Source organism: Marmota marmota, unplaced genomic scaffold (genome assembly GCF_001458135.2).
Source record: "Marmota marmota marmota unplaced genomic scaffold, marMar, whole genome shotgun sequence".
Taxonomy (NCBI): Eukaryota; Metazoa; Chordata; class Mammalia; order Rodentia; family Sciuridae; genus Marmota; species Marmota marmota.
In genome coordinates this window covers 22813791-22826584 of record NW_026000016.1, presented here as the reverse complement: position 1 = coordinate 22826584, position 12794 = coordinate 22813791, and the positions used below count along the sequence as shown (strand labels likewise).

General features: G+C 36.4%; 1 protein-coding gene across 1 annotated transcript; it reads left to right on the top strand.

Moving 5' to 3' along the window:
- The first annotated feature begins 741 nt into the window (after nt 1–741).
- Srp9 (signal recognition particle 9) lies at nt 742–12067 on the top strand. Its single transcript, XM_015483595.2, has 4 exons — nt 742–872; nt 943–1020; nt 6153–6221; nt 10643–12067. The coding sequence occupies exons 2-4, from the start codon at nt 949–951 to the stop codon at nt 10760–10762; spliced, it is 261 nt and encodes an 86-aa protein (XP_015339081.1). The 5' UTR covers nt 742–872; nt 943–948; the 3' UTR covers nt 10763–12067.
- Nucleotides 12068–12794: the final 727 nt, after the last annotated feature.

Below are 12794 nucleotides of genomic sequence, written 5' to 3'. Positions count from 1 at the left end.
GAATATAAGGAAGCATGAGGGAAATTTCTGGAGATGAAAAATGTTCTATATCTTGATTGTGGTATTTAGGTATGTGGGTATATACCCAATGGGTATATACATTTGTCAAAATGCATGAAACTGTACACTTAAAATTGGTGCGTTTTATTATATGTAAAATATACCTCAATAAACTTTATTTGTAAAAGGTACCTTTCTATGGCACCAATGGCCTGATGGACAAAATTCAAATTTCATATCCTAACATATACAATGATATGGCTCCTCTCCTTTCTACTCTTCTCACGTCCCCTAAACACCTTTTATATTAATAGTTCACTGCAGATCTACAATGGGCCTCTTCCTTGCCTGCCAGTTCAACTTGTGTCAGCCTCTGTGAGCTTATCCCCCACCCCCAAATAACCATTCTTTTGGGCTCGCTGCACTGGCTCTAAATAAATATTTACCATAGAAAGATTTTGATTTCAATCCTGTTATGTGTCTCCCTTCCTTCACCAGACTATGTGTGTGATGGCTGGACCTTGTCATTTCATGCTTATATCTCGCTCCTATCACAATCTTTGTGATTGAGCCGCTCAATCTTTGTTAAAGGAACCTGGGCTTCATTATTGCAGTCCAACCCAGGGGGCAACCGGAGAGACGCTGCCCCTCCACTCCTGCAGGAGGCGCTGTGGCAAACGCCATCCATCGGCCTGCTCTTGACTTCCTTGGGCTACACGCTGGGGGCTCCGCCCCCTCCCTCGTAACATCCCTCTTGCCCATTGGTCAAGCGCGGTCGGAGCTGTCCAACGGAGCAAGGCGTTGGTGCGAGGAGGCACCACCATCTTTGAGCAGCTGGGACTCCTACGTTGGTCGGCTACCGCAGGTTGTAGGTAGGTAGGTGGGCCAGGCAGTGCCGCCTCCGGTCCCTTAGGCTTGCTTCTCATTCCCATTCCATCCCAGGCCACGATGCCGCAGTACCAGACCTGGGAGGAGTTTAGCCGCGCGGCCGAAAAGCTCTACCTCGCTGACCCTATGAAGGTAAATAGTGGGGCCTCTGCCTCGGGTACCAACCCGGGATCAGAATGTCTTCCCTGTCGTCCGCTTGAGCTCAGGGGTTTCTCTAGTATTCCCAGGAGGTGGTGGGAGGGAGCCGAGATGGACCCCGCCAAATCTAATTGTACCTGCTGTCCTGTCCCTATCCCCGACTCGAGTGGCCCAGTGAGGTCCTGATGACATCAGTTAGGATCGTTTCATTCATAACCGTCAGTACAGACGCTTCCAGTCCCTGAACTTCCTCTATGGCTTTGATGGATTTACGTGTCTCTAAGGACGGGGCTCCTCCCTCTGCAGCCTCGGATTCCTGTCCGTTAGGTGTCTTGGTGCCCATTTCCCCTACCACCAAGATGTAAATAAATGTACCTCGGATATATAAAACAGTGATGTTAATTCTTTTGACAGCCCAGGCGTTCTTTAAAGAAATCTGTTTGGAAGCAGATATGTCCCTGCCCAAAGGGGGTTCTTAATGTTTTGAGGGTCCGTGGCCTTTTTTGAGAATGTTTGCACCCTGTTCCAGGAAAACGCACTTATGCATAAATGTTTGCAAAAGGTTTCATTCCCCACCTCACCATGCCAGATTTACTTCTCTGGGAAACACAAAGGGAAGATTGCAGCCTATCCCTTAAGGAGCTGGTATTTTTGGAAGGTACTATGGATAAATGTGAATATATCCTTTGGAGAAGAAAGAAAAAGAAAAGCGGTTACTCTCAAGAAACGGGGCTCAGATTTTACTGAGTCAGATTTTCATTGATCAATCAGTAAATAATATGAACTGTGTTTTAAAGGTATATATTGGGCTGGTAACCTGTAACTCCCACGCCACATGTTGTTTATATTGAGCATCATTTAAATGGGGCAGCAAAATGTGTTGATACTATAATTAAAAATAGTATTAGACCAATGGAAAGACCTAAATAACCAAAATACTAAAACATTTTCAGTGCCATTTTTAAACTGATATAACAATACTTTATTAGTTTCATTTGTAAAATATTAAGGTTCTTCATAAAGTGATATAATAAATAATGAAGTGAATTAGATATTTTTGAAATCAAGTACTTACTTGTGACACTAGTGAGTGCTGACTGTTCCATTTGGTGGTTTTCCTTTCCCCTGGTCACAGGGTCATTTGTTTCTTCAGTCCATGAAGATAGTATAAGATTTTTGTCCAAAAGCACCCACAGATTTATATATTCAAATATTTTTGTATTTGAATATATAAATATTCAAATATTTTGAATCAAAATATTCAAAATATTTGAATATTTTGAAAATATTCAAATATTTTCAAAAATATTTGAAAAGACAGTAAAGAATATACAGAGTCACCTCAAGAGGGGCTATATTTCAAGAATGTGGCAGTAGTTATAGGGCAAATGAAAATTAAAATAGTAATTGGAAAACATCACTGTGCAAAAGCATTTCTAGACTAGACAAGAGGGAGAACCTTTCAGTTCTTCACCCAGCTGAATAATTTCAGTGGCCTAAAAACTCCTGCATCCTCATGATGGCTTTCTACTGCCTTTTAACTGATTTTTGGATGGAGAGGATGAAAAGAGTTTTATTGAGTGCGTTCTATGTGACAGGCGTCTTTCATATATGTATAGTTTAGGGCTAGAGATGTGGTTCAGTGGAGAGTGCTTGCCTGGTAAGCATGAAGCCTGGGGTTCAAAACTAAAAATAAATACCGCAGAATGTATAATTGGAATGTGTATGTATAATTTATTAAAACAACTGCAGCAACTGTGTTAGTTAGCTTTGAGTCATTCGTGTCCTTAATACTTAACAAAAGCAATTTAGAAGAGGGAAAGTTTATTTTGGACTCATGGGTTCAGAGGTCCATGGTAGGCCGATGCCATTTCTCTGAGTGAGGCAGAAGATCATGCCAATGGTGTGGTGGAAGAGAGCTTCTTAGCTCAGGGCAACCAGGAAACAGAGAAGAGGCCAGGGACAGATATAGCCCCTAAGGTCATGCTCCCACTGACCCACTTCCTCTAGCTGTGCCCTCCCTGCATATAGTTAGCACCTAGGCCATTCAGATTATTAATCCATCAAATGGATGAGTCTACTGATGAGGTCAGAGCCCTCATGAATCATCATTGCTGCATTGCCCACAACATGAGCTTCTGGGGAAACATTCAAGATCCAAACCATGATAGCAACCCATTGAAGTGGATAAATAAACAGTCTTAGATTCCATAAATTGTTTGCCTAATATCTAAGAGATTAAGCTGAAATACAGATTTAGGCTCTGAACTCCAAGTCCATTCTGCTCTTACCAGGGATAAAGAAAAAATTTTGGCCAGGTGCAGTGACACACCCCTGTTATCCCAGTGACTTAGAATGCTGAGGCAAGAAGATCACAAGTTCAAAGTCAGCCTCAGCAACTTAGGGAGATTGTCTCAAAAAATAAAAAAGACTGGGGATATAGCTCAGTTGGTAGAGTGCTTGACTCGCATGCACAAGGTCCTGAGTTCAATCCCCAGCACCACAAAAAAAGTAAATTTAAAAAAAAAGGGGTTGAGGATATGGCTCAGTGGTTAAGTGCTTCTGGGTTCAATTCCTGGTACTAAAAGAAAAAGAAAGAAAGTTTTTTTTTTCAGGACTCTGGAGTCTATTTTCCAAAATCTCTGTCCTCTCATACCAGCATATTTAGGTTGATGATTGTATCTGTCATCTTTTACCACTCTCAACATAGCTCTAATTGAAAATGGTATTACTGATAGACTGTATAATAACTTCTTAGTTACTCTGTCTGCCCTTTTTAGTCTCTCCTTCACACCTGCTACAGCTGTCTAAAAAATAAAAATTGAATTGTTCCCTGCTTTAAAAACTTCATTAAACTTCACTAACTCTCAGTCTCTGTCTGACCCTCTTTCCAGTCAGGCATTATTTACCCCCATTTCCACCATCTTCAACTATAGACTCAATGAAACTATAGAATTCATCAGATCATTATTCAGAATACTTATCCTTTCTCCAACCTTCTTTCTTAGAGGGGGGAAAAATGCATTTTTCTTTTAGTCAACTTTTTGTCACTCTGACCAAAATACCTGACAAGAACAAATTAGACAAGGAAAGGTTTATTTTGACTTGCTGATGCAGAGATCTCCATCCATGGTTAGTTGACTCCATTGCTTTGGGCCTGAAGTGAGACAGAAGAAAGGTGTGGAAAAAGGCTGCTTAGCTCAGGGCAGCCTGGAAGCAGAGCAGAGAGTGAGAAGCCAGGGACAAAATATAATTTCCAAGGTGTACCCCCAGTGACCTCCTTACTCCAGCCTCATCCCACCTGTCTACAGTTACCACCCAGTAATCCATTGAAATTATTAATCCAGTAAATGGACTAATTTCCTTATTAGGTGATAGTTCTCATAACCTAATTATTTCACCTCTGAATGTTCCTGCATTAAGTGAGCTTTTGGGGAGGCATCTCATATCTAAACTATAACACATTTTCAAGGATAGCTCCTAAAAGAAGTGACTCTTTCCCTTCTCCCAGTGTAAATTGTTTTCTCTTTTTTTGTGGTTTACCTATGTATGCCTTTATAGGACTTAATTAATTCTGTTTTATGTTTTGATTATTTTGGTTGGTTGAATTCAAAGTTCCTAAGAGGGCAAAAATCTTGACTTTTTTCCTCTCCTTTCCTGGCACGTGCGTGACACAGTGGCTCAGGTGCCCCTTAAGCTACAAAACAGAATCCTATCTTGCAGAACCATATGCCCTTTAACTCTCATTTCTTCTAGTGAAACCAGTGAGTATTCTCTTAACTGAGAGTTAAAACTTTATATAGTTGTCATGCTTAGTATATTTTTAAATTTTGGTTTCTTTTGTTTTTAAAATTAAATTTTTAAAAATAAGTAAAACAGTTTAATAGTTCAATAAATATTTCACAAACATTCTGGTTATTATTTCTCTCTACTTAAATGCGGGTGAATTCCGTTTCCCTTATCAAGACACATCTCCAAGAGATGTAACTTTTTTTTTTTTTTTTTTTGCAATCACAGGAGTACAGAGAGCATAATGGGAAAAGTTGTAGGTTATAGCTGTATTATTAGCCCTTTTTAGTTTCCAGAATTGTTTTTGACACTTTTTGTGCTACATTGTAAGCATTTTAAAACTATATTCCTGTTTTGGCTTGTAGATTCTTCGCAGTTTTTGAAACAGCTAGCTAAGCAAGAGTTACTGGTATTGTATAGCAAAAACAAACAAACAAAAAAACCTGACTGCTGATTATGCTTGCTTACATCCATCAGTAAAAGAACAAAAAAAAGTTCACAGAATCTGGAAGTTACTGGATATTGTCTTATATTATATTCTAATATCTGAACAATATCTTGGCTACTTAACTAGAATACTGAACAACATCAGTGTAGGTTTTTGGAAAAGTTGTTGCTAAGAGACTTCTTTTTGAATCTGCCTTCTGACAGCCATGGAAGGATAGAAACTCTATCCAGCACTGAAGCACTGTTTCCCTGAAAAATGAATTTGAGCTTTTTGTTTGTTTTTATTTTTGTGGTGGTGGGGATTAAACCCAGGGCTTCAGGCATGCTAGGCAAGTGCTCTACCACTGAGCTATATCTCCAGCACTGTAATTGGACTTATTAACCAGCCATTTCTGCTTATTTGTTTTCCTGTTATTTCTCCATGACTAGGTGTGCTGGCATATATTCTCATTGGGAAAAAAAGCCAAACTATCTTATAGTCTTCAGAGACATTCCCTGAGTATGAATATGCTTTGGGAGTTTTCTTTAGATTGGCTGCAATTATAATATCCAAGTTTTTAAAAAATATTTTTATTTATTTTTAAGTGGTGTTGAGGATTGAACCCAATGCCTCACATGTGCAAGGCAAGTGCTCTACCACTGAGCTACAGCCCCAGCCTTCCCACTTTTTTTTTTTTTTAAGTGTTTAAAGTGTAGCACAAGGAATGAACTAAAATGACTTCTTTTTTTTGAAACTTATAATTTCAGTAATTACAAGACTACAATAAAGATGCCTTTAGATGTTTTGGGTGTTTATTCTAAAAAGGATCCTTTCAGCCTACCTGAAGACTAAATTATTTAGAGAAATGACATCTGTCTTTACTATTTCTAAATATGTGTTTTTATTTCAGGCACGTGTCGTTCTCAAATATAGGCATTCTGATGGGAGTCTGTGTATTAAAGTAACAGATGATTTAGTTGTAAGTATACATTTTTATTTGTTGCATACTTTCAGATTTTTTTGAGTTGATCACTTGAAATTATTTATATAGAATTTATGCAGATTACCCATTAGGATGCTTCTTTTGCCTTTTATTCCAAAATGATGAGCCTCATTCTAGAAGCTACTTTTATAGACATTCAAGAAATAATTTTACTTGCCTCATCATTGCAGCTTGTCAGGTATGGCTTAACAGTGCTTTCTCTGGACCTTAAGCAAAAGAAACATAGAGGCCAAAATTGAATATAGGAGAGGAAAGGTTTCATTTTTGTTTGTGAGAGAAATAAACAGTGGGGCTGGGTATATAGGTCAGTGCTAGAGCACTTGCCTCACCTGCATGAGGCCCTGGATTCAGTCCACAGCATCACAAAAAATAAAACAAGTAGTAGTAAACAATGTATTTGAACACAAGTTATAGACTTTGTTATTGTATCTCTCTTCTTTCTTGATGTTCTCACTCTTCTTACTTCCTCCCATCCCATTCCTTCCTTGGCCCTCTGTCATCTGGTTTGTACCACTCACACTGCTCTTGGTGAGAGCTCATGAGCAGCATCTTTTTTTCAAACCCAGTAGTCTCATCACTTCATATTTTGTTTGATCCTTGCTCATTTTGATACAAAGACTGCTCTCTCATGGAAATTATTATTTTGACACATGTGGCTAAATTTTATCTTGGCTTTCTTTGTTTCTGTCTCATTCTTTGATAATTATTTCTTTGCTGTGTCTCCATAAATATTTGTTTCCCTAGAATTCTCTCCTTTGTTGTCTTTTTCATATTATGACATCTGGAGCAATTCCTTCAGTTGAGTCCAGTATTGCTTATATTTGTGTCTCCTTGCAAGTTTGCGTGTTTAGTTCCCATTTTTCTTCTGATGTCATGATTTAACTCTTAAGTATCTTTGCCTCAAATACTATTCAAAGTAAGTCCCTCCAGAGTGGAGCTTATCAGCTCATTTCTGTCTGGCTCCTTCTCTTCCTACTTGAGTTGCATTGCCATCCACCTGGTCAGAAACCTTGGGATCATTTCTCTCATTCTCCTGTCCACTCATTGTTTATTTGAAACCTGTTTTGATCTCCTCATAAATCACACACACTTTGCTAGGCATTTGGAGTTACTGATTCAAGAGCTCCTTCCTCATTTTTCCTGCACAGACTCTCCATCTTTGCACTTACTCTCTTTATGTTTAGGATTTTATCTCTTGTCTGGCCTGTTAGAATAGACTTCCAACTATATCCTTTCTTCTTTTGTTCACTCTTTATTGCTGCCACAATCTTTCTTTCTTCAATTTCATATTCCCCTATTCTCTATTTTCTATTTTACTTAAGAGCTCCTTTAACATACTGTGGTTAGGCCTCTGCTTTTGAACATTTTGTTTCTTCCTTTGCAATATTGAATCCCACCCCCATTCCCAATGTGGGAAGACTGATCATCTTTCAGAACCAGACTCATGAGGATTGTTTCATTTCTTTTTGATTTCTCTTGTGCTGTATCACAATTATCTTTTTAATAGACTTATTGCTGGGCTGGGGTTGTGGCTCAGTAGTAGAGGACTTGCCTCGTGTGTGTGAGGCACTGGGTTCAATTCTCAGCACCACACATAAATAAATGAATAAAATAAAGGTCCATCAACAACTAAAAAACTTTTTTAAAAATAGACTTATTGCTTCAAGATAATAGAGGTAGATGAATAATATTCTTACCTGTATTCTTACCCTTAGTCTATCTTGATCCAGAGAGTACTCAGTAAATATTTTTAAAAATAGATTAATTCTTCTAAAAAATCACTTTTGGTCATATATCATATTTGTGTCTGGGGTTCTATTATGAGGTTGCATGAAGTCAGAACTTTTAATGATTACCATGTTTCCTAAGGACCAGTTGAATCTGGTGGAGTAACTAAAAATGTGGAAAAGGAAGAAAAAATTGAGATGATTCAAGAGGTCTGAATCCTAGCTTAACCATTTATTAGCATTTTGACCTTGGAAAAATTTGCCCTTCTGGATCTCAGTTTCCTCATCTATAAAATGCCATAATAATAGTCTGTTTACCTGATTGTGATGTTGTGGAAAGCAAACAAAATACATGAAAGTATCTAGCATTAGTGCTTGTGACTTGTTAGATTAAATAAATGTATTCTTGAATCTTGAGCATTCCACATTAAGAAAAAGTTTAATTGTGATTATCCCAGAGTGGTTAAGATATACCTGCTGAAGAGAAACAGATATGCCTTGTTTTAAAACCGGGGAGGGGAAATGCAGAATAAATTTTAATACAAAGGCTTTATCTCAAGGTGATTTTTTTGTATGTGTGCCCCTCTGGTCTCAGTTTTGGCCAGAGGGATATCAAAGTCACCAAGAATAATTTGGAGGTTGCCAAGGACTTGTTTAAAAGTTTTTTCAAGTCTGACCGAGAACTCTGACATTTAGAAATAGAAAAGAAGGGCTGGGGATATAGCTCAGTTGGTAGAGTGCTTGCTTAGCATGCACAAGACCCTGGGTTCAATCCCCAGCAACATACACACACACAAAAAAAAAAAAAAAAAAAGAAAAGAAAGAAAAAGAAATAGATAAGGAGAAGTGAATTTTTTTTTAAAAAAAGTCTTTATCTCCAAGTAATAGCTTTTTTGCCCCTCATAATTTAAGGATCCATGTTAAACAATATCAGAAATAATTTATTTGGCATTTTTTTATTCCATTTCCTAAAACTACTAAGAATTAAACCATATCTAGAAATATCCAGAAGGGACTAAAAAAAGTTTGTATATTGCCTTCACTAATTTTAAAAGCTAATAATTTTATCAGAAAACTTGGTCTTAAACTGTATTCATCATTATCACCACATAGCTCTATTTTTTATGATTGCATGTATGTATCACTTTTCCCCCTAATCCCCCAAATGATTTATAATTTTCTCTTTCTTGGGCACTGGGTATTGAACCCCGGGGTGTTTTATCATTGAGCTATATATTTTATTATTTAAATATATAAAATATATTTATATATTTAAATATATAAATATTTTTATATATTTTTATTTTGAGACAAGGGCTTTTTAAGTTGCTGAGGCTGACCTCACACTTAGGATCCTTTGCTTTATAGCCTCCCAAGTTTCTGGGTTTAATGTAGGCATGTACCACCGTGTCTGCCTTAGTATGGCCTTATTACAAGGTTTTCATACAAATTTGTACAGTGTGGGTAATTTTTTTAATTAATTAATTTTTTTTTTTAGTTTTAGGTGGCACAGTATCTTTATTTTTATTTTTATGTGGTGCTGAGGATTGAACCCAGTGCCTCGCGCATGCCAGACGAGCACGCTACCACTTGAGCCACATCCCCAGCCCTAAATTTTTTTTTTTTTTTAAGTGAGTTCTTTAAAGACTACATGAATTCAGATCAGTTGGGCATGGTGAGGTTGAATTTCCAAGTCATTTAAGTTAATGACTTATTATAGGATCATTAGTTCCTGTTGTATAAAACTCATGTGGACCTCTAGGTGGGTTAAAGAAAAATGGACCTAATTACAAAATGAGAAAAGGCTGCCAGCTCAAAGTTGGTGTGTTTGAAGATTTTAGAACAAATGGTTTTTGACTAACTATAAGCATATCTAAGGTTTTGGGTTGGTTTAAAAATTATAATAAATACCTTCAGAAAATCAAGATTGGACAGACTTAGTTGGTTTGATTTAATTATGCACCAGCTAGAAGCAGGGAATTCTAGACTTTGAAGAAAAATATTGTTAAACCCATAATTTCACAGATAGGGAACGGGATCCTAAGATTTTTTTGGCTTTTTTTCCCACTGTAACTCAGTTATTAGTGACTGTGTTCCAGGAGAGAATATCTAATTTAAGTCCTTGAATTCTTCTCAACAGCCCACAACAGGATTTAATACATTACTAACTGATCATTTTTTAGAAGTTTCTAGTAGATATTGAATAATTTTGAATCCTCAGAAGTGGTATTCAAAATGCCATTCCTAAAGCCAGATATGGTGGTACATTCCTGTAGTCCCACTGACTTGGAAGGCTGAGACAGGAGGATCACTAGTTTGATGCCTGCCCAGCAATTTAGCAAGGCCCTAAGCAACCTAGCAAGATTCTATCTCAAAATAAAAAATAAAAAGGGCTGTGGAATGTTTCTCAGTGGTAAAGTGACCCTGGGTCCAATCCCCTGTACAAAAAAAAAAAAAAAAAAAAAAACCATAACAATGACAAAAATACCATTCTTAAGGAATGTAATTGCTGGAAGCTTGTGAACTTGAGTACAGTTTGTCCTTTGACTGTAGAGAGAATTGAACAAAACAATAGTAGGAAAGACTCTCAGAGTTTTTCCTAATTACTGTTTTCACAGTGCCAGTATCTGGTTTTACTTAGTTAATGTATAATTTTAAAATTTCTGACAGTGTTTGGTGTATAGAACAGATCAAGCTCAAGATGTAAAGAAGATTGAGAAATTCCACAGTCAACTAATGCGACTTATGGTAGCCAAGGAATCCCGCAGTGTTGCCATGGAAACGGACTGACTGGTTTGAAATGAAGACTCTTTTTGTCATGTTCTTAGGAAGTAAATATCTTTTGAATACGAGGAAGTGTTGACAAAAAATACTTTATGTAACTAAGTGAGCTATTCAAAAGCTGGGAGATCTTTTTTTTGTACTTTATTTTTAATGTTTACTTTAGAGAGCTAGGAATATAAATGCTTTCTGTTAGAAAGCCATTATTTATCTTTGAAAATTAAATAAGAAATGCATCTGTCTCAGAAACTTTTTACAGATTATTTGATGTTGGCCAAAATATACAATTATTTCTCTGATAAATTTATATTAGTAATTTAAAATGAAATACCAAAAAAAGCCAGTTCTTCTTAAATTTAGTTTGTCTGTCTTTAAGAGAAAATTAAATGTAACCATTGTGCTGGATCATTATATTTCTTTTGGAACATAAAATTTGTGTTATTAATAACCAATAAACTTATAGTAACTGGAATTAACTATACAAAATAGTATGGCTGATTATGTCTCAGTTATATCTAAAAGTAGTTAAGAATAACATATTCTTTACTTTAAGCTTTTCCAATTTAAACTACCTTTTTTTTTGTTTTTTTTTTTTGCTAATAAGGATTGAACCCAAGGGTGCTTAACCACTGAGCCACATCCCCAGTCCTCTTTTTATGTTTTATTTTGAGATAGGATCTCACTAAGTTGCTTAGAGCGTCGCTCAGTTGCTGAGACTGACTTTAAACTTGCAGTCCTCCTGCCTTAGCCTCCTGAGTCACTGGGATTATAGGCATGCACTGCTGTGCCCAATTAAACTACATAGGGGATTTATAGTATCAGTATCAGCTTGTTAAGCAGTGAATGACTGTGATAAAAACAACAGCAGTTATTTGAACACATGATCAGAATAATGATCACTATAATGGACTGGAACCCACTGTATTACAGAATATTTGCTACATATTTCCCATGAGAAATATTTCTCAGAAGGGCTAAGGATTATATGAATTGTTTAATATTTGCATACCTCCATGATACCCCTGCCCATTTTCTTTTCTTACCTAAGCTGTTAAACATATTGTCATGCTGTTATATGTCTTCTAGTAAACCAGAAATATGACATTATTTCATATTTATATTTGTAATTTGATTTTACTATCTAAATGTAATGTTCTTATGTTGATTCCTTGGGTGAAGTGAAAGCACTATATTAAAATACATATATTTTTGTAGTAATTGTCATGTTGAACAACATTTTAGTTTGGAAGGTTCCATTAGCCATAAGAATTTTGGATTGTTTTAGAGGTCAGTAAATAAAAAGCATTACATAGATTTATGTTGTTTTGGTTGAAGTTTTTAACTTCTCAAAAATTATTGATTTCTTGACTAGAGTATACTGTATTCACTTAGTCTAAAGTAAGCCTCTAATGATACTGAAAGCATTTTTTGTTATTTTTCTCAGCACTTTTTTATTACATGACTTTTTAAAACTGTATGTTGATGGTTGGATTATTCTCCTGAATTAGAAAAGTAGCATCAAATAATATAGAGGTTTTTAGATTTCCAGTTTTTTCCCTCAAAATTAATGGGGCAATGATGGGGTTTGGCTTTTTTCCTTCTCATTTACAATTTTTCACTTTAACACTACTTTATAGAGACAGACCTGAAAGGGAGGGACTAGTTGCAGCTTATAGATGTTCAAGAGCAGAGGTTTAAAGTTACACTGCCCAAGTTGCAATATTGGCTCTGCTAGCTCCTAACTCTGTTCCACACAGGATACTTCTCTAAGTCTTTATTTTCTTCTCTGGAAATTGAGCTAACAACAGTACCTTCCTCATTGGTCTTTATGAGGATTAAATGGCATGATCCATTTTAAGATTTTTAGCACAATGTCTAGAACACAGTAAAGAACAATAAACTGTACTATTATTATTAGGATGATTATTTTTGAGGAGGAGAAGAAAGAGTATAAGTAACCAGCTCTTTAAGTTTTCTCATGAGGATTTTTGCTCTTTTTGTTCTGTTTTGTTTTGTTTTAGTGATGGTGGTTCAACCTAGG

Bases quoted from the DNA above. Each gene is read 5' to 3' on its own strand.
- Srp9 (XM_015483595.2), top strand. From the start codon at position 949: ATGCCGCAGTACCAGACCTGGGAGGAGTTTAGCCGCGCGGCCGAAAAG. The intron at 1,021-6,152 runs GTAAATAGTGGG...TTTTTATTTCAG, and splicing joins ACCTCGCTGACCCTATGAAG to GCACGTGTCGTTCTCAAATA. The intron at 6,222-10,642 runs GTAAGTATACAT...AATTTCTGACAG, and splicing joins AAGTAACAGATGATTTAGTT to TGTTTGGTGTATAGAACAGA.